Source organism: Bufo gargarizans, chromosome 3 (genome assembly GCF_014858855.1).
Source record: "Bufo gargarizans isolate SCDJY-AF-19 chromosome 3, ASM1485885v1, whole genome shotgun sequence".
Lineage (NCBI taxonomy): Eukaryota > Metazoa > Chordata > Amphibia > Anura > Bufonidae > Bufo > Bufo gargarizans.
The window spans coordinates 531739476-531761752 of record NC_058082.1 but is presented as its reverse complement, the minus strand read 5'-3'; the positions used below and the strand labels follow the sequence as shown (position 1 = coordinate 531761752).

The 22277-nt window shown below is 50.0% G+C and overlaps 1 protein-coding gene across 3 annotated transcripts in view; it reads left to right on the top strand.

Moving 5' to 3' along the window:
- The window catches only part of HASPIN (histone H3 associated protein kinase), a 134966-nt gene that overhangs the window by 40153 nt on the left and 72536 nt on the right, over positions 1–22277 (top strand). For all 3 annotated transcript variants that reach the window (XM_044284045.1, XM_044284042.1, XM_044284043.1), the window contains 6 exons: positions 4646–4766; positions 7806–9095; positions 9218–9413; positions 12133–12215; positions 12354–12560; positions 13378–13463. In XM_044284045.1, the coding sequence (XP_044139980.1) occupies positions 4731–4766; positions 7806–9095; positions 9218–9413; positions 12133–12215; positions 12354–12560; positions 13378–13463 (1898 nt within the window). In that variant the 5' untranslated portion in view covers positions 4646–4730. The remainder of the gene's footprint in view (positions 1–4645; positions 4767–7805; positions 9096–9217; positions 9414–12132; positions 12216–12353; positions 12561–13377; positions 13464–22277) is intronic.

Sequence of the window (22277 nt, the reverse complement as noted above, 5' to 3'; positions counted from 1 at the left end):
TCTCTTCTGTCAGGCAGTTGGCGCACGGCTTCTTATCTCTGCTCAGTAAAGCTCAGTCCTTCTCCGAGTTTGGTTCATGACCAATTAGTAATTTAGAGATGAGGTTTATTAGATGACTGCACACAGCTAGACAAACAGTTAAAGGGGTTATCCAAGACCTATAATGCTCCCCCATAGGCCCGGACCCCTCACACAGATGGTACTTGCCTCGTGTCGCTTCTGATGTCGGCGCTGCATCTTCCTGTCGTGCAGATAAAAACAACCAGAAACAGGTCGGGGGCTAGAGGGTACAACGACTCTGCCGATACAGGATCCCCCCCACCTGTTCTTGTGCAATGCTCTGCAGTCCCTTCCTCACAGCCAGCAGATGAGTACAGAGGAGAGAACTCCTCCGGTCTGTCAGCTGTGTCCTCAAGGTCAGGATGGAGGATCCTGTGCACAGCATTTGTCTTTTGTCTCCTCACTGCCGGGGGAGGGGAAGCCCTGCAGCTGCTCAGTACCCAAGTCTGTGCTGCTGATGGTAGAGGGGATTTAAATCTGCTGACGCCTCCAGTGGGAGCTGAGACACGGGGCAGACAGCAGATCGGGCAGTGCAGGAGGCATGGCCTGTTGCTCCATCTAGCACAGCCTTCACAGATGTTGGCCTACTCCCTCACAGGTCAAGTGACGCTCAGCTACCTAGAAGGACAGGGCCACTGCAGATGAAGGAAGTGGATTGAAAACCCCCTTAAAATTGCTTCGATAGAAACGTACAAAGACCAAAAAAACAACAACCCCTTTAACCCCTCCTACTGCTTGTGAGGACCCCTTATAACGCTGTTTCAGACTCTTTTAGCAAGAAAGATGTTAACACAAAGCAGCGACTGTGAAGCTGGAGGACTCTACACTAATTGACTGATGCAGATATCCCTGTCCCTCCTCCCCTCTGGTCGCTGTGTGTGGGAAGCTCTCCTCCTCCATGCAGGTACTTCTCTGGTCGCTGTGTGTGGGAAGCTCTCCTCCTCCTCCATGCAGGTACCCCTCTGGTCGCTGTGTGTGGGAAGCTCTCCTCCTCCATGCAGGTACTCCTCTGGTCTCTGTGTGTGGGAAGCTCTCCTCCTCCATGCAGGTACTCCTCTGGTCGCTGTGTGTGGGAACCTCTCCTCCTCCATGCAGGTACTTCTCTGGTCGCTGTGTGTGGGAAGCTCTCCACCTCCATGCAGGTACTTCTCTGGTCGCTGTGTGTGGGAACCTCTCCTCCTCCATGCAGGTACTCCTCTGGTCTCTGTGTGTGGGAAGCTCTCCTCCTCCATGCAGGTACTTCTCTGGTCTCTGTGTGTGGGAAGCTCTCCTCCTCCATGCAGGTACTTCTCTGGTCGCTGTGTGTGGGAAGCTCTCCTCCTCCATGCAGGTACTTCTCTGGTCTCTGTGTGTGGGAAGCTCTCCTCCTCCATGCAGGTACTCCTCTGGTCGCTGTGTGTGGGAAGCTCTCCTCCTCCATGCAGGTACCTCTCTGGTCGCTGTGTGTGGGAAGCTCTCCTCCTCCATGCAGGTACTCCTCTGGTCGCTGTGTGTGGGAAGCTCTCCTCCTCCATGCAGGTACTTCTCTGGTCGCTGTGTGTGGGAAGCTCTCCTCCTCCATGCAGGTACTCCTCTGGTCGCTGTGTGTGGGAAGCTCTCCTCCTCCATGCAGGTACTTCTCTGGTCGCTGTGTGTGGGAAGCTCTCCTCCTCCATGCAGGTACTCCTCTGGTCGCTGTGTGTGGGAAGCTCTCCTCATCTTCCTCAATGCAGATGCCCCTCTGGCCACTGTCTGTGGGAAGGTCTCCTCCTCCTCCTCCTCCTCCTCCTCCTCCTCCTCCATGCGGATAACCCTCTGGTCGCGCTGTATGGGAAGCTCTCCTCCATGCGTACACCCCTGTGGTCGCTGTGTGTGGGAAGCTCTCCTCCTCCATGCAGATTCTCCTCTGGTCGCTGTGTGTGAAAGGGTCTCCTCTTCCTACATGCAGATACCCCTCTGGTCACTGTTCATGGAAAGCTCTCTTCCTCCCTCCTCCTCCATGCAGATACTCCTTTGGTCGCTGTGTTTAGGAAGCTCTTCTCCCTGCAGATACTCCTCTGGTCGCTGTGTGTGGGAAGCTCTCCTCCTCCATGCAGGTACTCCTCTGGTCACTGTGCGTGAGAAGCTCTCGTACTCCTCTGGTCACTGTGTGTGGGAAGCTCTCCTCCTCCATGCAGGTACCCCTCTGGTCACTGTGTGTGGGAAGCTCTCCTCCTCCTCCATGCAGGTACTCCTCTGGTCGCTGTGTGTGGGAAGCTCTCCTCATCTTCCTCAATGCAGATGCCCCTCTGGTCACTGTGTGTGAGAAGCTCTCGTACTCCTCTGGTCACTGTGTGTGGGAAGCTCTCCTCCTCCATGCAGGTACCCCTCTGGTCACTGTGTGTGGGAAGCTCTCCTCCTCCTCCATGCAGGTACTTCTCTGGTCTCTGTGTGGGAAGCTCTCCTCCTCAATGCAGGTACTCCTCTGGTCGCTGTGTGTGGGAAGCTCTCCTCATCTTCCTCAATGCAGATGCCCCTCTGGTCGCTGTGTGTGGGAAGCTATCCTCATCTTCCTCAATGCAGATGCCCCTCTGGCCACTGTCTGTGGGAAGGTCTACTCCTCCATGCAGATAACCTTCTGGTCGCTCTGTATGGGAAGCTCTCCTCCATGCGTACACCCCTGTGGTCGCTGTGTGTGGGAAGCTCTCCTCCTCCATGCAGATTCTCCTCTGGTCGCTGTGTGTGAAAGGGTCTCCTCTTCCTACATGCAGATACCCCTCCGGTCACTCTGCATGGAAAGCTCTCTTCCTCCCTCCTCCTCCATGCAGATACTCATTTGGTCGCTGTGTTTAGGAAGCTCTTCTCCCTGCAGATACTCCTCTGGTCGCTGTGTGTGGGAAGCTCTCCTCCTCCATGCAGGTACCCCTCCCGTCACTGTGTGTGAGAAGCTCTCCTCCATGCAGATACTCCTCTGGTCGCTGTGTGTGAGAAGCTCTCCTCCTCCATGCAGATACTCTGGTCGCTGTGTGTAGGAAGCTCTACTCCTCCTCCATGCTGTAGCCGCTGTGTGAGGAGTGAAACATGACTTTGTGTATTAGGCTCTAGGAATTCCATGCTGCAATGAAAACCCTGAAGTCCTAGAGATAACCGTGTGCTGCAACAGGCTTTATTTAAGGGGTCTGCTAGCATGTTTGCTAATACTATAGATCAGAGTAGGATACACAGATGATACTGAGCATGCGCTAGTGTTGTCATATTCAGCTCTATGGAGATGCAACCTTGCCATCCTCAGTGTGAAATGACTAGATGGAACAGTGCAAGCACGGCCACCGCTGAAGTTCAGCAGTGGCCATAACCATTGACCTGTAGGTATACGAGAAGGGGAATCCTGGGTGGAGAGGGCAGAATATGCTGAAATCTTTACTAGATGGGAATACCCCTTTTAAAGGAGCTGTGCGCTGTAATGATCTCCAGGATAGCTTATCAATATCAGATCGGGAGGGTCCAACCCCCGGCACCTTTGCTGGTGTTTGAAGGGCTTGTGGCCTATTCTCTTCAGTGTTTACCTGCATGCTGTGTCCCTTGCAGGGTAATTACAACAGCTATAAATACCTTGCACCGCCGCTGCCACAAAGGATGCACTACAACCCTTCAAACAACTGATTGGCGGGGTTACAAGAAGTCGGCTATCGATGACCCTTACGGAGGATACAGTAGGTCATCAATATAATTACAGTTCACAACCCCTTTGAAAGCTGCTCATCCATTCCAGGGAATAAGTGTCGTTTATCCTCCATCCAAAGAAAGATCAAGACATCCTGGGTCTCCAGCCTCAGAGGCCACAGCAGTCATTACAGAGGCTCAGAGAATCTGACAGTGGACCTTCTAAGACTACCAAAGATAGACCCAGTGGTACCTGGGAGGCAGCTCAATGCACAGAGCTCTTAACATGAAGCCCGCCTCTTGGGCACTTACAGGAGCAGAAATTGCCAGAATAAAATTTTATATTCGCACTTCTCCACAAAAAGTATTTGTCCTGCTCTCCTCAGCCCCTAGCTAGTGCCGTCAGCATTTCATTGCATGGTCAAAACAGCTGACAGATTCCCTTTAAGGCAGTTGAAAGATTAACCACCATCCTTGTGGAAACTGTTCATACTTCAGACTTGGTGTACCTGAGTTTTCATAATGGCTGTGCTTTGTACAATCATGACAGTGGAGTAGCAGTTATGTTTAGGCTTCCCTAAAGTCTCTTTCAGCTATATTGTTCCCTGTTTCCGCTGCACAGCGAGATGCATTTCTCTCACAAGAAGGGGGTGTCTCCCTGCTCTTGAATGTGCTAGTACTGTATACAGCTTCACTACCCTTCCTACGCTCTGTTTTCCTCTAGGGATCTTAGAAAGCTGATAAGAAGGGATAAATCACACAGACACCAATGGTTCTTAACTGTCTTGAAACTGAAATCTTGGAGTATTCTAGATATTTACTCCAGTATGAGGGAAATAATAAAGGGTTAACCTCCTGTTCCTGCGGAGATCTACAGGGTGACTTGTGTGGTTCTCTCGAGATGGAGGCTTGGAAATCCAGTGTCCTACAGTATTAATTCCTAGTTTTTGTATTTTTATTTTAGGCTCCATCCATCGTCACCAGTTGTCGTTTCAACACCTTTTAAGTTTGTGACCCTTCGTCGTAAAGCCTCAGGTCTTGGGGTCACCATGAAGCCTTTGAGCAGTAAACGGAGAAAGCAAGCGGTAAGTTGACTTGCTGGTCATAGTGATGGACTGCACTGTACTAGGATGGGGATTGTTCCTGGAGATGGTGGGTCCACCTGGTTGGAATGTTGACCTGATGATGATGTGAAGATGTTTCTTGAGATGTTGGTGTCGAATAATCTGGGATGCGGGCTTATGTATGACTACAGCATGGCAGATACAAGGTCATTCTTTCAGCTGGGCCGTGCCGCATGAATCAGGTAAAAACTGGACAGCAATTGGTTTTAGTCATGGCTGATAATGTCACCAGGGTTTCGGAAGTTGGATCGGAAGTACATATGGAGTGGACAGCTGTAGGGGAAATGGCATTTAAATCCCTTGACTGAGGATGATGGGGCCACATGTGAAGCAGTTTGTTGAGGATGATGGGGGGGGGGGGCACATGTGAAGCAGTTTGTTGAGGATGATCGGGGGGCCACATGTGAAGCAGTATGTTGAGGGTGATGGGGGGGGGCCCACATGTGAAGCAGTATGTTGAGGATGATGGGGGGGGGGGCACATGTGAAGCAGTTTGTTGAGGATGATGGGGGGGGCCACATGTGAAGCAGTTTGTTGAGGATGATGGGGGGCCCACATGTGAAGTAGTATGTTGAGGATGATGGGGGGGGCCACATGTGAAGCAGTTTGTTGAGGATGATGGGGGGGGCACATGTGAAGCAGTTTGTTGAGGATGATGGGGGGGGGCCACATGTGAAGCAGTTTGTTGAGGATGATGGGGGGCCCACATGTGAAGTAGTATGTTGAGGATGATGGGGGGGGCCACATGTGAAGCAGTTTGTTGAGGATGATGGGGGGGGGGGGCCACATGTGAAGCAGTTTGTTGAGGATGATGGGGGGGGGCCACATGTGAAGCAGTTTGTTGAGGATGATGGGGGGGGGCCACATGTGAAGCAGTTTGTTGAGGATGATGGGGGGCCCACATGTGAAGTAGTATGTTGAGGATGATGGGGGGGGGCCACATGTGAAGCAGTATGTTGAGGATGATGGGGGGGCCACATGTGAAGCAGTATGTTGAGGATGATGGGGGGGGGCACATATGAAGCAGTATGTTGAGGATGATGGGGGGGGCCACATGTGAAGCAGTTTGTTGAGGATGATGGGGGGGCCACATGTGAAGCAGTATGTTGAGGGTGATAGGGGGGGGGGGGCCCACATGTGAAGCAGTATGTTGAGGATGATGGGGGGGGCACATGTGAAGCAGTTTGTTGAGGATGATGGGGGGGGCCACATGTGAAGCAGTTTGTTGAGGATGATGGGGGGCCCACATGTGAAGTAGTATGTTGAGGATGATGGGGGGGGGCACATGTGAAGCAGTTTGTTGAGGATGATGGGGGGGGGGGCCACATGTGAAGCAGTTTGTTGAGGATGATGGGGGGGGGGCACATGTGAATCAGTATGTTGAGGATGATGGGGGGGGCCACATGTGAAGCAGTTTGTTGAGGATGATGGGGGGGGGGCCACATGTGAAGCAGTATGTTGAGGATGATGGGGGGGGGGCACATGTGAAGCAGTTTGTTGAGGATGATGGGGGGGGGCACATGTGAAGCAGTATGTTGAGGATGATGGGGGGGCCACATGTGAAGCAGTATGTTGAGGATGATGGGGGGGGGCCACATGTGAAGCAGTTTGTTGAGGATGATGGGGGGGGGGCACATGTGAAGCAGTATGTTGAGGATGATAGGGGGGGGGGCCACATGTGAAGCAGTTTGTTGAGGATGATGGGGGGGGGCACATGTGAAGCAGTTTGTTGAGGATGATGGGGGGGCACATGTGAAGCAGTATGATGGGGGGGGGGGGGCACATGTGAAGCAGTATGTTGAGGATGATGGGGGGGGGGGGCACATGTGAAGCAGTTTGTTGAGGATGATGGGGGGGCCACATGTGAAGCAGTATGTTGAGGATGATGGGGGGGCCACATGTGAAGCAGTATGTTGAGGATGATGGGGGGACACATGTGAAGCAGTATGTTGAGGATGATAGGGGGGGGCCACATGTGAAGCAGTATGTTGAGGATGATGGGGGGGCACATGTGAAGCAGTATGTTGAGGATGATGTGGGGGGGCCACATGTGAAGCAGTATGTTGAGGATGATAGGGGGGCCACATGTGAAGCAGTATGTTGAGGATGACGGGGGGGGGGGCCACATGTGAAGCAGTTTGTTGAGGATGATGGGGGGGGGGCACATGTGAAGCAGTTTGTTGAGGATGATGGGGGGGGGGCACATGTGAAGCAGTATGTTGAGGATGATGGGGGTGGCCACATGTGAAGCAGTATGATGGGGGGGGGGCACATGTGAAGCAGTATGATGGGGGGGGGCACATGTGAAGCAGTATGATGATGGGGGGGCCACATGTGAAGCAGTATGTTGAGGATGATGGGGGTGGCCACATGTGAAGCAGTATGATGATGGGGGGGCCACATGTGAAGCAGTATGTTGAGGATGATGGGGGGGGCACATGTGAAGCAGTATGTTGAGGATGATGGGGGGGGCACATGTGAAGCAGTATGTTGAGGATGATGTGGGGGGGCCACATGTGAAGCAGTATGTTGAGGATGATAGGGGGGCCACATGTGAAGCAGTATGTTGAGGATGACGGGGGGGGGCCACATGTGAAGCAGTTTGTTGAGGATGATGGGGGGGGGCACATGTGAAGCAGTTTGTTGAGGATGATGGGGGGGGGGGGCACATGTGAAGCAGTTTGTTGAGGATGATGGGGGGGGGGCACATGTGAAGCAGTATGATGATGGGGGGGGCCACATGTGAAGCAGTATGTTGAGGATGATGGGGGTGGCCACATGTGAAGCAGTATGATGGGGGGGGGCACATGTGAAGCAGTATGATGATGGGGGGGCCACATGTGAAGCAGTATGTTGAGGATGATAGGGGGGGCCACATGTGAAGCAGTTTGTTGAGGATGGGGGGGCGGGGGGGCCACATGTGAAGGGTTTTATTACGTTGGTGTGAAGTTAGTGACTGATGAGGACTTCACATTGTGATCTTCCTACCTTTTTGTGCAGCGTCCCTTGCTGTCTCCGGACTCGTTATGTGACTTTAAAGCTGATGGTCTGAGGAAGAAGAGGAGGATGTGCACAGATGTCACCAATCTCCTGAGCTCCTCGGTCGAGGCTCTGCACAGTCCACTTCAGAAGCCACCCCTTCTCTCCAGCACACCCTCTGTGATGCTGACCGCTGTGCCCAGGACGGGAAAGGCCTTTGTTAGACAACTGGCTTTGTCTGAACCCCTGGAGGACAGCATAGTCATCTGTAGTGCAGACTCTGAGTCCTCCCCTCATACGAATAAGCCACAAAGTGAAGTCATTATCTCGCATGAAGAGAGAGGTAACGTGTCTCGGACGTCTGGTGAAGAACGCAGGAAAAACGCAATGGAGTTTAAAACTCCCCGAGCTGACTCCTTAGAGAAGGAAAGTTTTGGGTCTGGGGTGAAACGCCTGATCATTAAAACGAGCAGTGACAGAAAGCTGCCGTCTGTTTGTCTTCTGTCTCCTGTCCTGGTATCCTCTCCTGAGTCGCAGTCTGTTGTCTTCATTGATGAGGGGAAGTTGAAGTCTGGTTTCCAGGAACATAACGATGATGTCTTAGACCCCAGTGCTGAACTGTTCTCAAGTGATTTCACATCAGACAACGAGGGGACTGCTCCGGCCCACCAGGTGAATCAGAAAACGAAGCCTCAGCCGCACTGCAGCAGCAACTCCACGCTCCAAGAAAACAAGGTTCTGGTCAGCAGACGTTCTTCCTGGTACTTTAGTAGATTTTCTCCAAACAAGTGGAAATATTTCAGAAGAAAACATTTTCAGCCATTTGTTAGATTAAATTCCCAGATTGTGACACAGTATTTTCAGCAGAGGAGAAAAGATCGGAATAAGAGCAGTGACATTCATCCCGATGTATTGGTGGACACGAATGGCGTTACTGCGCTGGTGATGGAGCGGTGTCAGAGCAGGAGGCAGCCCGTGGTGAGTCTAGACTCTGCTGCAGTCTCTAAGTATCTTCTGAAGAAGGATGAGGCATCCAAGGAGCTGGAGAACACGGGTACTCTTCCCAGGAATAAAGAGTCTGCAGTGCTGGCCCTCGGCTGCCGCTCCCCCATTTCCAAGACTATTAAGACTCCCCAGGTCACGACCTCTGTGCTGAAGACAAAGATGCAGAACTCTGTGGCTCCACAGACCATAGGCACCGGCAGGAAGGTTTGCATCAGTGGCTTCAGTGCCAAGAGATGGGGCACGCTGAGGAAAAAAACAGCCACCAAAACCCAGCAGCAGCTCTGCTTCCAGGACCGGTCGAGAGAGGTGAGCTCTTGATATGTCTTGTGTGAATCGTGTCACCCAGCAGTGGGTCATATGAGGGTTGTGGGGTCTGCTTCTTTTTATGTATGAATCCTCACCATTGTCCCCTGGTTTCTCTTCTTCAGGATCTCGGTGTTGGTGACACACACTCCTCTTCTCTGCTGTTCTCCTCTTCTCTGTTGACGTCGTCGTTCTTGAACTCTACGGCTGTCATGAACCTCAATTTATCTACAGAATCCCTGACTGCTCGAGACCCTCAGAAAGATCATCAGCGCTGGGCACGACTCCGTGCAGCTCTGTCCCTCCACAGAAGGAAGAAAGGTCAGGAGCTTGTCTAAGAGGATGGGTCAGGGCCCAGAAGGGTCAGCCATGTGTCCGGCACTGAGCTGCCTCCTCCTGCTCCACCTCTTTTGTGTCTTGAACCCTTTACTAGTAAACCCATATACCACCTTTCATGTCCCCCCTAATGCCTGGGCATCTTATATACACTGACGAGCAGAAGGGTAACAATGTCTTGCACTGACTTTCAGGCTCCATCTCTCACCATCCACTACAGCTTCGGATGTGAGACTCCCATCATTTTATGCGCAATCATCTTGGCATCTCACACATACATTGAACTTGCAGCTATTTAGCATCAGATTAGTTCTGCAGATTCTTCTCATGTAACTGCGTTGTTACTGTTTTGCCCGTCAGTGTAACTGCATTGTTACTGTTTTGCTCGTCAGTGTAACTGCATTGTTACTGTTTTGCTCGTCAGTGTAACTGCATTGTTACTGTTTTGCTCGTCAGTGTAACTGCATTGTTACTGTTTTGCTCCTGGTATTGAATACTCTCTTCTTCTATACTACAAATTACAACCTGTTCTCACATCCTCTAATAGCTCAGTGTGTAATTAGGTTAATTCCCAATTGAAAGGTCACTGGTTCAAATCCAGGAGCCGCCATGAAGATTTCCCAATAGAAGAGAAACCGCTTCATCCAGCTCATCGATAGCGGTATCTCGGCCAAGAAAATTGAGCGCCATAACAGTAGGAAGAATACGAAATGGAGTCCAAGAGGTGGATGTCCAGGCAAAATATCGGAGTCAACAAGTCGGCTCATCGCAAGGTCTATCAGTTGTGACACGCCAAACACGGCAGTGGAGGCGGCTCGTATGCTTCGTGATAGTGAGACCACAGACGTCTATGCAACATGCAATACACAAGTCTGGAATGGCCCGAATAAAGGTCAAGAAGTCTCAACTTCAATTCCCAGAAGCTTTGTCTCAAGTTTTCAAAAAAGTCTGAACAGTAGAAGATTGGAAGCGGGTGATTTGGAGTGATGCAACGAAGGTCAATAGACTCTGATGGGTAGAGATGGGTCTGGAAGAAACGAGGGAAAAGAGGATAACGGATCAAGAAATTGAAGGAACTGCCAAGTCCAGTGGAGGAAGCCTGAAGATATGGGGTTGTTTCATACTTGACCAGGATCGATGCTGAGCTACAGTGAGTATCCTACAAGACAAGTTACCTCCTACACTCGAGTACTATGGGTATGAAAAGGGGGACACAGTGTTCCAGCAGGGGAACTACCCAAAGCATACGTTGAGATTGGGGAAGAAATGGTTCAATGAGAATGAAGTAGAGGTGCTGGATTGGCCCCCACTGACCTCAACCCAATCCAACACTTGAGGTGAAGAAAAAGCTGTATTTGTACCCAAGTGAGTCGACCAGTATGGAGCAACATTGGGAACGTGCAGAAGAGACCTGGAGGCAGATTTCGGTGGAGACATGATTGAATCTGATGGCTAGCCTGCCCAGAAGGACTCAGGCCGTGCTGGAAACCAAAGGGGGATTTACTAACTACTATATTAGGAGCAAAACAGTAACAATGCAGTCACATGACTAATCATAAGCTAAATAGCTGCAGGTCCAATGTATGTGTGAGACAGCCGAGAGGATGGTCTATAGGATGATGGGAGTCTCACCTTGTAAGCTGTAGTGGATGGGGAGATATGGAGCCTGGAAGTCAGAAGTTCAGAACATTGTTACCTTTCTGCTCGTCAGTGTAGGTCATACTTACTCTGCTCCCCGGCACCCACATCGCCCCATAACCCCGCACGGCCGCTGCTGCATCTTCACTCCGCGCAGATCAAAACATCTGGCGACAGGTTGGCAGCCAATGGCAAGCCAAGGTGGGGACAAGTCTCCCTAGCATCTCCGTGACGTTAGGGTTGCTTGTCCCGATGGTTGCCTGTTATTGGCTGCCCCCCTCCCCGTGCCTGGATGTTTTGATCTGTGCGACGGGGAGATGCAGCGGCGGCCGTGCCAACATCAGGAGTGATGTGGGTGCCGGGGAGCGAGGCAAGTATGATCTGTGTGAGGGGCCCGGGCGTTAGGGGGGGGCCATTATAGGGCAGCTGGTTTGTTTTGACTGGGTCTTTGTGGTAAATTGGTCTCTGATGCATGGTCTCCTCATTCTGCTGCCATGCTGGAGGCGAGCCGGGCTTCCCTCGTCTTTAACCCTTTATTTGCTGTGGAGTTACTCTGATGGGTGTAAAATAAAGCATAGGTTACTTTCACACTCGCGTTTTGTGTGGGTCCGTCATGGATCTGCACAGACGGATCCGTTCAGACAATACTACCGCCTGCATCTATTCAGAACGGATCCGTTTGTGTTATCTGTAACATAGCCAAGATGGATCCGTCTTGAACACCATTGACAGTCAATGGAGGATGGATCAGTTTTCACTGACACATTGACTTGCATTGTGTGCCAGGACGGATCCGTTTGGCTCAGTTTCGTCAGGCGGACACCAAAACGCTGCGAGCAGCCTCGAGCGGCATGGAGGCTAACTGATGCATTCTGAGCAGATCCTTTTCCATTTAGAATGCAAAGTGATCCGTTTTGGACCGCTGATCCCTGAACGGATCTCACAAACGGAAAGCCAAAACGCCAGTGTGAGAGTAGCCTTAGCTTGCTACCGTTACTTGACTTGTGATTGCTGCTTCTCTGCCTTTCCCTTTCCTTCATTGTGTCCATCTGTCTCGTCCCCTCAGTTGAAGCTGGATCTCCTTCCAGTTGTCTGGCGGAGAGAAGAAGCGGAGGAAGGATGCTGATGAGCCCCCAGAACTCGTCTCTGGTAATCTTGTCTCTGGTTCCCTGATGTACTTCACATGCCGTCTGTTCATTCAGTTGTATGAATCCGCGATTTGTTGTGGAGTTCCGGAGTGTTAGGTGCACCCCTTGGACCTCACGTGCATCTTCTGTCTGTCCTCAGCTCCTGCTGTCGCCCTTCCAGTCATCTCTCTGCACACACGAGCTCACAGATGCTGAGAAGGTGCTTGCCGAATGTCAGCAGGACGAGCCCATCCCCTTCTATCGGTGCCTCACCCGGGATCAGCTCCGTTGCTGTCAGAAAGTGGGGGAAGGGGTGTACGGTGAAGTGTTCCGGACCCAGCGAGGGGAGCAGCATGTGGCCCTGAAGGTGAGTAATAGTGGACAGAGTATTGGGCTGTAATGTCAACTGTCACTGGGGCCGTCTGTGGGGATTGCTGCTCTGTAGGCATGGCGTTGGGCCGTCTGTGGGGATTGCTGCTCTGTAGGCATGGCGTTGGGCCGTCTGTGGGGATTGCTGCTCTGTAGGCATGGCGTTGGGCCGTCTGTGGGGATTGCTGCTCTGTAGGCGTGGCGTTGGGCCGTCTGTGGGGATTGCTGCTCTGTAGGCGTGGCGTTGGGCCGTCTGTGGGGATTGCTGCTCTGTAGGCATGGCGTTGGGCCGTCTGTGGGGATTGCTGCTCTGTAGGCGTGGCGTTGGGCCGTCTGTAGGGATTGCTGCTCTGTAGGCGTGGCGTTGGGCCGTCTGTGGGGATTGCTGCTCTGTAGGCGTGGCGTTGGGCCGTCTGTGGGGATTGCTGCTCTGTAGGCGTGGCGTTGGGCCGTCTGTGGGGATTGCTGCTCTGTAGGCGTGGCGTTGGGCCGTCTGTGGGGATTGCTGCTCTGTAGGCGTGGCGTTGGGCCGTCTGTGGGGATTGCTGCTCTGTAGGCGTGGCGTTGGGCCGTCTGTGGGGATTGCTGCTCTGTAGGCGTGGCGTTGGGCCGTCTGTGGGGATTGCTGCTCTGTAGGCGTGGCGTTGGGCCGTCTGTGGGGATTGCTGCTCTGTAGGCGTGGCGTTAACTTGTGGTTCGTGGCCTTAGTTTGGCCACACAGGGATTTGTCTCTCACTGGAATACATTGAATGACACTAACCTTAAACTTGTGGAAGCCTTATGCCGCCAACCATAACGATAAACTCTTCTCACAGGTCATCCCCATAGAAGGTTCCCAGAAGGTTAATGGGGAGCATCAGAAGAGTTTTGCAGAAATTCTCCCAGAAATCATAATTTCCAAGTGAGTAGAAAATATGTGCCCGGATTCGGTTCTAGTGTGTGTTCCACCTTCATACATCTTGGGGTTAGGAGGGGTTCTGTGTGGCCCTAGGATTATACATGTGTGCCAGTGCCAAGGGGTTCCTATGTCTGCAGGTTCAAGGTGGCCGGTATGTTGTACTATTCACTGCTCGCCCTTTATGTATAGGCCTCCTAAAATCTAATGTCCGACTCCCCTGGGCTGGACATAGATACAGAAAGTGACAGATGTGTTTATCTGGTCACACGTATGGACCCCCAGTGCTCAGGACCCCACAATAGGAAACGGACAACTATGGGAGACACAGGAGGAACAACAATACTCAACTAGAACCCATGATAAACCCCTGAAGGGTCTATAGATGGAGGGGTCAGAAGTGGAGACCCGAGGGTAACATAGATCCCATTATATCTGCTGTGCATCAAATATACATCGGTCATAGCATCTTATAGCAGCCACACATGGACCTGGACTAAAGAAACCAGGGAGTCTTCATAGAACATCATCTGTCCAGTTGCTGGTGTCATTGGCCTCCACAGCAAAGCAGCGACTCAGACCTGTACACAAGACTACATGTCAATGTTTGAGGGGACACAATATAAAGGTCCTGACCAGAACCCAGTAGAAAAGTGGCTGCCAGACAGTGGTCCAGAACAGATCTACATGTGAATGTCTGAGGAGACCCCATTTAAAGGTCCTGACCAGAACCCTATAGAAAAGCTGCTTTAAAGGGGTATTCCGGTAAAGTAACCTTATTTTTGAAAAACGACATTAAGGCTGGGCTCCAGATGGCGACCAAAACAGTCACCAATGCGCCTTAAAATTTGCAGATGTCTTGTCGCCATTTGCGACTGTACCGCCGCGCAGCCTACGGTCTCTTCACTAGCACGCTGCACAGTGGAGAAGGAAGGAGCGACTCCCTCTCCACTGTGACGCGACCGCCACTGCCACCAATGGGGAGATAGCAGGGGGGAGCTGTGGCCACTGCGCCACCAATGAATGTAAAACATATTAAAACAAGTGTCGGCAGCGGTATCACAGACCGGGCACCCGGTCTCAATAACCGGGCATGCGATGTGTGGCAATTAACCCCTCAGGTGCCACATCTGAAGGGTTAATTCCCGCGGATCACATGCCCTGTTATTGAGGCCGGGTCTGTGATACCGCTGCAGATACTTGAGTTAAAGAGGACCTTTCATGGGTTTAAAAAATATGAACTAAGTAGCAGGCTTCATAGAGTGGCGCCCAGGGATCTAAGTGCCCTTACTATTATTCCTGGGCGCCGCTCCGTTCGCCCGCTGTGGCCCCCGGTATTTTCAACCTTCAGAACAAGGAGGAGGAGACGCGCCACCTAATCTCGGAGGGAGGCGTAGCGGCATGACGTAAGTGATGTGCGTGCTGCGGTCCCCCCCGCCCCCAACGCCGGTTCTAGCTACAGCCCCTGATGCATCGCTGACATGCTGTCCTTGACGAGCTGCAGAGCCGTGTGAACCCTCGTTGAGACGCCGTACCTGCCGAGTCCCCCGTCTGCCGGATGAACTGTAATCCACATAGGGTGCTGTCGCTCTGCCAAGCCTCCTAGGTTGGAGGCCGGTGCTGGCTATGTGCCGCACTGAGAGCGGCCCCTCCGTCAGTTTATGTGTGCCTGGAGGCTTAGTCCGCCTGAGACTGGGAGCGGATGCTCCATCTTTTTGCTGCCTTACCTGCCTAGCTCTTTGTCTGCCCTGAGCCGCACTGAGCGCGGATGCGTCTCTCTTTTTCTTTATTTTCATTTTTGTATCTGCTGTCCTATCTGCCGAGTTGCCCTGACGCTCTGGGGGCCACCCAATGGTGAAGTGTTGCCCTGGGTGCCATACTGATTCGGTCCTGTTTTGCCGCAAGACGCTGTCCCATCATCCCTCCGACCCCCGAATCTCTGAACCCCAGGCGGCTGCACCGGTCCACTACTCAGTGGGTAGGCGACTGCCGTGAAACAACGCAGATGGGCCGCGCTGAAGACACCCGGACTACTCCACGTTGAAAAGTTATCCAGGATCTGGGAAAACCATGAGACTGAGGAACACAAGACCCCTGTTTTATTTGTCTGTATTATAAGACATATGCTGGCTTAGAAATACAGGGATTCACGTACCTTTGTATAATACAAAGTTTAAAAGTAACTCCGTAACAGGAGAAAAGGAGGGGAGGGGGAAAAAAAAATCAAAGCACCTAAACTACTAAATAGAAAGTCGGTGGGAAGTTCTTCACCAAAAGGCGGTACAGCTCGGAACACCATGACGCAGCTAGATAATGATCTCCAATCTCCACCCCCACTAAGTAAGACGAGGAGCAATCGGAAACGGCTATTGCAGATGGAGGACTGTGACCATACTTAAGATCTGCTAAACAGGGCATCAGAAGCAGACAACCAGATGGGCAATATAGATCTTAAACTAGCGGGCATACTGGAGGCAGTCAATCCAACTAACCAATCATTAAGCACCCTGACAACCACGGTGGCATCTCAGTAATCCGAGACGACTTAAATAAAATGAGGCAACGCATAAGAGTGCGAAATGCAGATTATAGAACTGCAAAAAGATACCAATCGGATAAAAAAAGGATTGAAATAGTAGAGACTGATAATAAGGCATTGAAGGAAAAAATGGCAGATCTGGAGGACAGGTCCCGGAGAAATAATCTCAAATTAGTGGGCTTCCCGGAAGGAGTAGAAAGAGACGACCCAACAGGTTTCATTCAAAAGTGGTTATCAGACAACGTGACATCCGCAGAAGCCGCCCCATCACATACAGTGGAGAGAGCGCAGCGCATCCCAATAAGAAAACCACCACCAGGGTCAGCGCCAAGACCACTGTTGGTTAAAATGGTTTCCTCAAGAGACCAGGAGGACATCCTCAGGTGGAAACGAGAGATACAGACGGTGAAATATAATGACGCCAACATAGACATATACCCGGACTTTTCCAAAGTTACGCAAGACAAAAGAAGAGAATATAAAGATGTAAAGAAGAGACTGATACAAGCCCAACTAAAATACTCCATGATGTATCCCGCGAAATTACGGGTTATCTATAAAGAAACGGTTCAATTATTTTCTAATCCAAGCGATGCAGCTGATTGGATGGACTCTAAGGGCATTACATAATTTACTCGCAGCAATACAGGGGGAAGTTAGAAGGGTCAACGGCGGGGGGATAGCCTATAGTTAGAGACCTATGAGTCACATTCAGTGACTCGCAGGTCAGAATGGGAGTACGTTTTTTTTTTTTCCGCGGGGAGCCGTCGAGGTATTGAGGGTGTGTCGTTGGGGGTGCCGCTGCCCTTCCACCTAGCGCTGTATTAAATTCAGGGGGAAAAAAAAAATGTCAAGAATTCTGACATGGAATATTCGCAGATTTGCGGATAAAATTAAGAGGTGTGCAGTGTTTGACCTAGTTTCTAGACATTTACCAGCCATAGTCGCCTTGTTAGAAACACACCTATCAGGTGAAAAAGTGGCAGCGATCGGCCTCTCATGAATACCACTCCTGTTACTCCACATACTCTCGTGGGATCAGTGTCCCAATAGAACAAGTAATCGATCAAGAGGGTCGGTACATCTTTCTTCATGGTCAGTGGCAGGAGTATAATCGCTTTTATATATATTCCACCCCCCTTTACAACGACTGTGTTATGTAAACTGATGGATTATATCTCAGTACGAGAGGAGTGCCCGGTGCTGGTGGTGGCCGATTTCAACTCGGTCAAGGGCATCAAAATAGATAGGCTATCCACCATAACTAATTACGAACAAAACACCAGTTCAAGTACTTTACTATTTAGAATGTGTAAAGAGATGGCGCTGGTCGATATACGGCAATCTCTCTATGGAAATAAGCAGGTATTTTCATGCTTTAGTAATACATATAGGTCCATGTCGCAAGTTGATCTGGCCCCGGACTCATCAATAGGGTTAAAAAATTGAATTATGAAAGTCACGGTATTTCCGGTCATTCTCCGGTTACGGTAATATTGGATAGTTTATAATAAACCAAATAAAAATAGAATTTTTAAACTTAACCCCCATTGGATGACATCAATAAGGGATGTGGATAAGATTAATGAAGAAATTAAACGCTTCTGGAGCGACAATATTAACTCCACACACATTCATATGGTTTAGGATTCGCTTAAGGCATACCTTCCAGGTCTATATTAGGAAACAGAATTATTATTATTTTTTTTGCCCAAACTCAAAAAGAAATAGAAGGTACGCTCAACCAGATAATGAATGAGATCACTCAGTTTAATACCCCAGAAAAACAACTTCAATTAAAAAAGTGCGAGACGAATATAAACAATATATAAAAAAGCACAGAATAAAATTGTTCTTTTCGGGGCTGAGGAACTAGCGAATCCGGCAAACCAAGTGGACTATTATCCACAATAGTAAAAAATCTAAGGGGGAGTAACAATATGGGAATTAGCACAGAGGCAGGAGACCTCCTAAGAGACCCTGATGACATCTTAGGGGAATTTACTCGATACTTCTCCGTGCTATACCAGGCCGGGCCCATAGATCAGGGAGGAAAAATAGATCAATATCTAGATAACATTAAGATTCCAGAATTCGACAAACAAGATACTGACTGGTTGAACAGACCGATCCAACTGAGTGAGTTACAAACCACGTTGAAATCCATCAAGGGCAATACGTCCCCAGGGTTGGATGGTCTCCCATTTGAAGTATACCGAAAACATGAGGGAATTATCCTCCCCCAAATGTTGGCAGTATTAAACCAATCATGGATACTGGGCTCCCTACCCCTCTCATGGATGGAAGCAACCGTCACACGGATCCCCAATAAGGGGAAAGACCAGTTGTCAGTCACATCTTATCGTCCCATCTCTCTCAACACAGATTATAAAATCCTTGCAAAACTGTTGGCCAATAGATTAAAAGCCGTCATTCATAAAGTCGTCCACGCGGACCAAACTGGGTTCATTCCTAAAAGGAATATACAGGACAATGTAAGGAGGGCCTTCCTGAATATCCAGATGGGGGAGGACTGCTCCATCCTGTCCCTCGACGAGGCTAAGGCGTTCGACAGGGTGGAGTGGCCCTTCCTCTGGAGAGTGGTGAATATTTCTCCAGATGGGTTCGTATTCTGTATCAAAACCCGGTATCCAGGGTTCGAGTTAATGGGGAATACTCTTCCACTGACCCGGGGAACACGTCAGGGATGCCCCCTCTCCCCTTTACTCTTCTCATTGTTCCTGGAGCCAATGGCATGTAAAATCAGAGCAGATTAGGAAATACGGGGCTTTGGATGTGTGGGGGAAGCCGACAAAATAAGTCTCTATGCGGATGATACTCTTTTTTTGGGGGGAGGGTATAGGAATCTACTCAGGGTTATGGAAAGCGTGGACGAATTTGGATGTTTATCTGGATATGAGATAAACTGGGAAAAATCGAAGTTTCTCCCATTGAGACGCCCTGTCCCACCCGGTTATAATTTTCAGGTTAGTACGCTGACCCCATCAGAATCTCTACTATATCTGGGCATCCACATTGGGACCAAACTGGAATATTATAAGAAATTAAATATACTCCCAATAATAGTTAAAGTTCCCCTGTCACAAATCAGCCGTACATTATTACCAATGTTATAATATGTACTAACTGCGAGCCCAATAACGGTAGAAGATATGTTTTGTAATGAATTGGAGACCCTTCTCAATGAACTAATATGGGGGCGCAAACGAGTTTGAATTAAAATACAATACCTGTACAAAGAAGAGGGTGGAATCTCTGTCCCTTTTCTAAAAGGATCTTATGTGGCTGCGCAGCTGAGATGGTGCGTGAGGAACCGAAAGGATAAATGTATACGGCTTATTTACGGGGAGCACTGTGGACCTTGGGAGGATCTTTTTTTCATCCTCAAAGGGTCCCATTGAGAGGAATATAATAATACACCCGTTTAGTAGAATGTTAGACGTATGGCTGGAGTATCCCAAGCGGTTCAGTACACCCCCTGTGGGGGAACGCACATTTACCACAAGTTAGGCAACTGGGTGAGGTTGAATATTGGGAAAAACGGGGATACATTTTATCAAAAACCTCTGCAATAAAGGACAGATTAAGCCTCTAAGCGAAACCCTCCGCGACACCGCACTAGGATTTATTGATAAATTTCGATACGAACAGTTACGACGCGCCATTCACTACACGGAAAATAAGAACTATTTAAATATCGTACTGAACACATTTCTAGATTTCTGGAACGACATGACACTAAACACTTCCGCTTTATCGCACATCTACGCAAAGTTAAAATATGAATACACAAAAGCGATCACATTTGGAGCGGAGGCTAAATGGGAAAAAGATCGGCAGAATGTGGAACCCATTCCGTGGAACATTGTTTATAAAAATACTAAAAGGTCCACGGTCTCCCCTGCCCACCGTCTCTATTACACACCAGCATTACTGCAGGACAGAACTGCTGGAAATGTAACCAAGACAGAGGAGAGCACAAGCCCGGGGGTAAAAGATTACTGGATAAAAATACTAAAAGGTCCTCGGTCTCCCCTGCCCACCGTCTCTATTACACACCAGCATTACTGCAGAACTGAACTGCTGGAAATGTAACCAAGACAGAGGAGAGCACAAGCCCGGGGGTAAAAGATTACTGGATAAAAATACTAAAAGGTCCTCGGTCACCCCTGCCCACCGTCTCTATTACACACCAGCATTACTGCAGAACTGAACTGCTGGAAATGTAACCAAGAGAGAGGAGAGCACAAGCCCGGGGTAAAAGATTACTGGATAAAAATACTAAAAGGTCCTCGGTCTCCCCTGCCCACCATCTCTATTACACACCAGCACTACTGCAGAACTGAACTGCTGGAAATGTAACCAAGACAGAGGAGAGCACAAGCCCGGGGGGTAAAGATTACTGGATAAAAATACTAAAAGGTCCTCGGTCTCCCCTGCCCACCGTCTCTATTACACACCAGCATTACTGCAGGACAGAACTGCTGGAAATGTAACCAAGACAGAGGAGAGCACAAACCCGGGGGTAAAGATTACTGGATAAAAATACTAAAAGGTCCTCGGTCTCCCCTGCCCACCGTCTCTATTACACACCAGCACTACTGCAGAACTGAACTGCTGGAAATGTAACCAAGACAGAGGAGAGCACAAGCCCGGGGGTAAAAGATTACTGGATAAAAATACTAAAAGGTCCTCGGTCACCCCTGCCCACCGTCTCTATTACACACCAGCATTACTGCAGAACTGAACTGCTGGAAATGTAACCAAGAGAGAGGAGAGCACAAGCCCGGGGTAAAAGATTACTGGATAAAAATACTAAAAGGTCCTCGGTCTCCCCTGCCCACCGTCTCTATTACACACCAGCACTACTGCAGAACAGAACTGCTGGAAATGTAACCAAGACAGAGGAGAGCACAAGCCTGGGGGTAAAGATTACTGGATAAAAATACTAAAAGGTCCTCGGTCACCCCTGCCCACCGTCTCTATTACACACCAGCATTACTGCAGAACTGAACTGCTGGAAATGTAACCAAGAGAGAGGAGAGCACAAGCCCGGGGTAAAAGATTACTGGATAAAAATACTAAAAGGTCCTCGGTCTCCCCTGCCCACCGTCTCTATTACACACCAGCACTACTGCAGAACTGAACTGCTGGAAATGTAACCAAGACAGAGGAGAGCACAAGCCCGGGGGTAAAGATTACTGGATAAAAATACTAAAAGGTCCTCGGTCTCCCCTGCCCACCGTCTCTATTACACACCAGCACTACTGCAGAACTGAACTGCTGGAAATGTAACCAAGACAGAGGAGAGCACAAGCCCGGGGTAAAGATTACTGGATAAAAATACTAAAAGGTCCTCGGTCTCCCCTGCCCACCGTCTCTATTACACACCAGCACTACTGCAGAACATGAACTGCTGGAAATGTAACCAAGACAGAGGAGAGCACAAGCCCGGGGGTAAAGATTACTGGATAAAAATACTAAAAGGTCCTCGGTCTCCCCTGCCCACCGTCTCTATTACACACCAGCACTACTGCAGAACAGAACTGCTGGAAATGTAACCAAGACAGAGGAGAGCACAAGCCCGGGGTAAAGATTACTGGATAAAAATACTAAAAGGTCCTCGGTCTCCCCTGCCCACCGTCTCTATTACACACCAGCACTACTGCAGGACAGAACTGCTGGAAATGTAACCAAGACAGAGGAGAGCACAAACCCGGGGGTAAAGATTACTGGATAAAAATACTAAAAGGTCCTCGGTCTCCCCTGCCCACCGTCTCTATTACACACCAGCACTACTGCAGAACAGAACTGCTGGAAATGTAACCAAGAGAGAGGAGAGCACAAGCCCGGGGTAAAAGATTACTGGATAAAAATACTAAAAGGTCCTCGGTCACCCCTGCCCACCGCCTCTATTACACACCAGCACTACTGCAGAACAGAACTGCTGGAAATGTAACCAAGACAGAGGAGAGCACAAGCCCGGGGTAAAGATTACTGGATAAAAATACTAAAAGGTCCTCGGTCTCCCCTGCCCACCGTCTCTATTACACACCAGCACTACTGCAGGACAGAACTGCTGGAAATGTAACCAAGACAGAGGAGAGCACAAACCCGGGGGTAAAGATTACTGGATAAAAATACTAAAAGGTCCTCGGTCTCCCCTGCCCACCGTCTCTATTACACACCAGCATTACTGCAGAACAGAACTGCTGGAAATGTAACCAAGACAGAGGAGAGCACAAGCCCGGGGGTAAAGA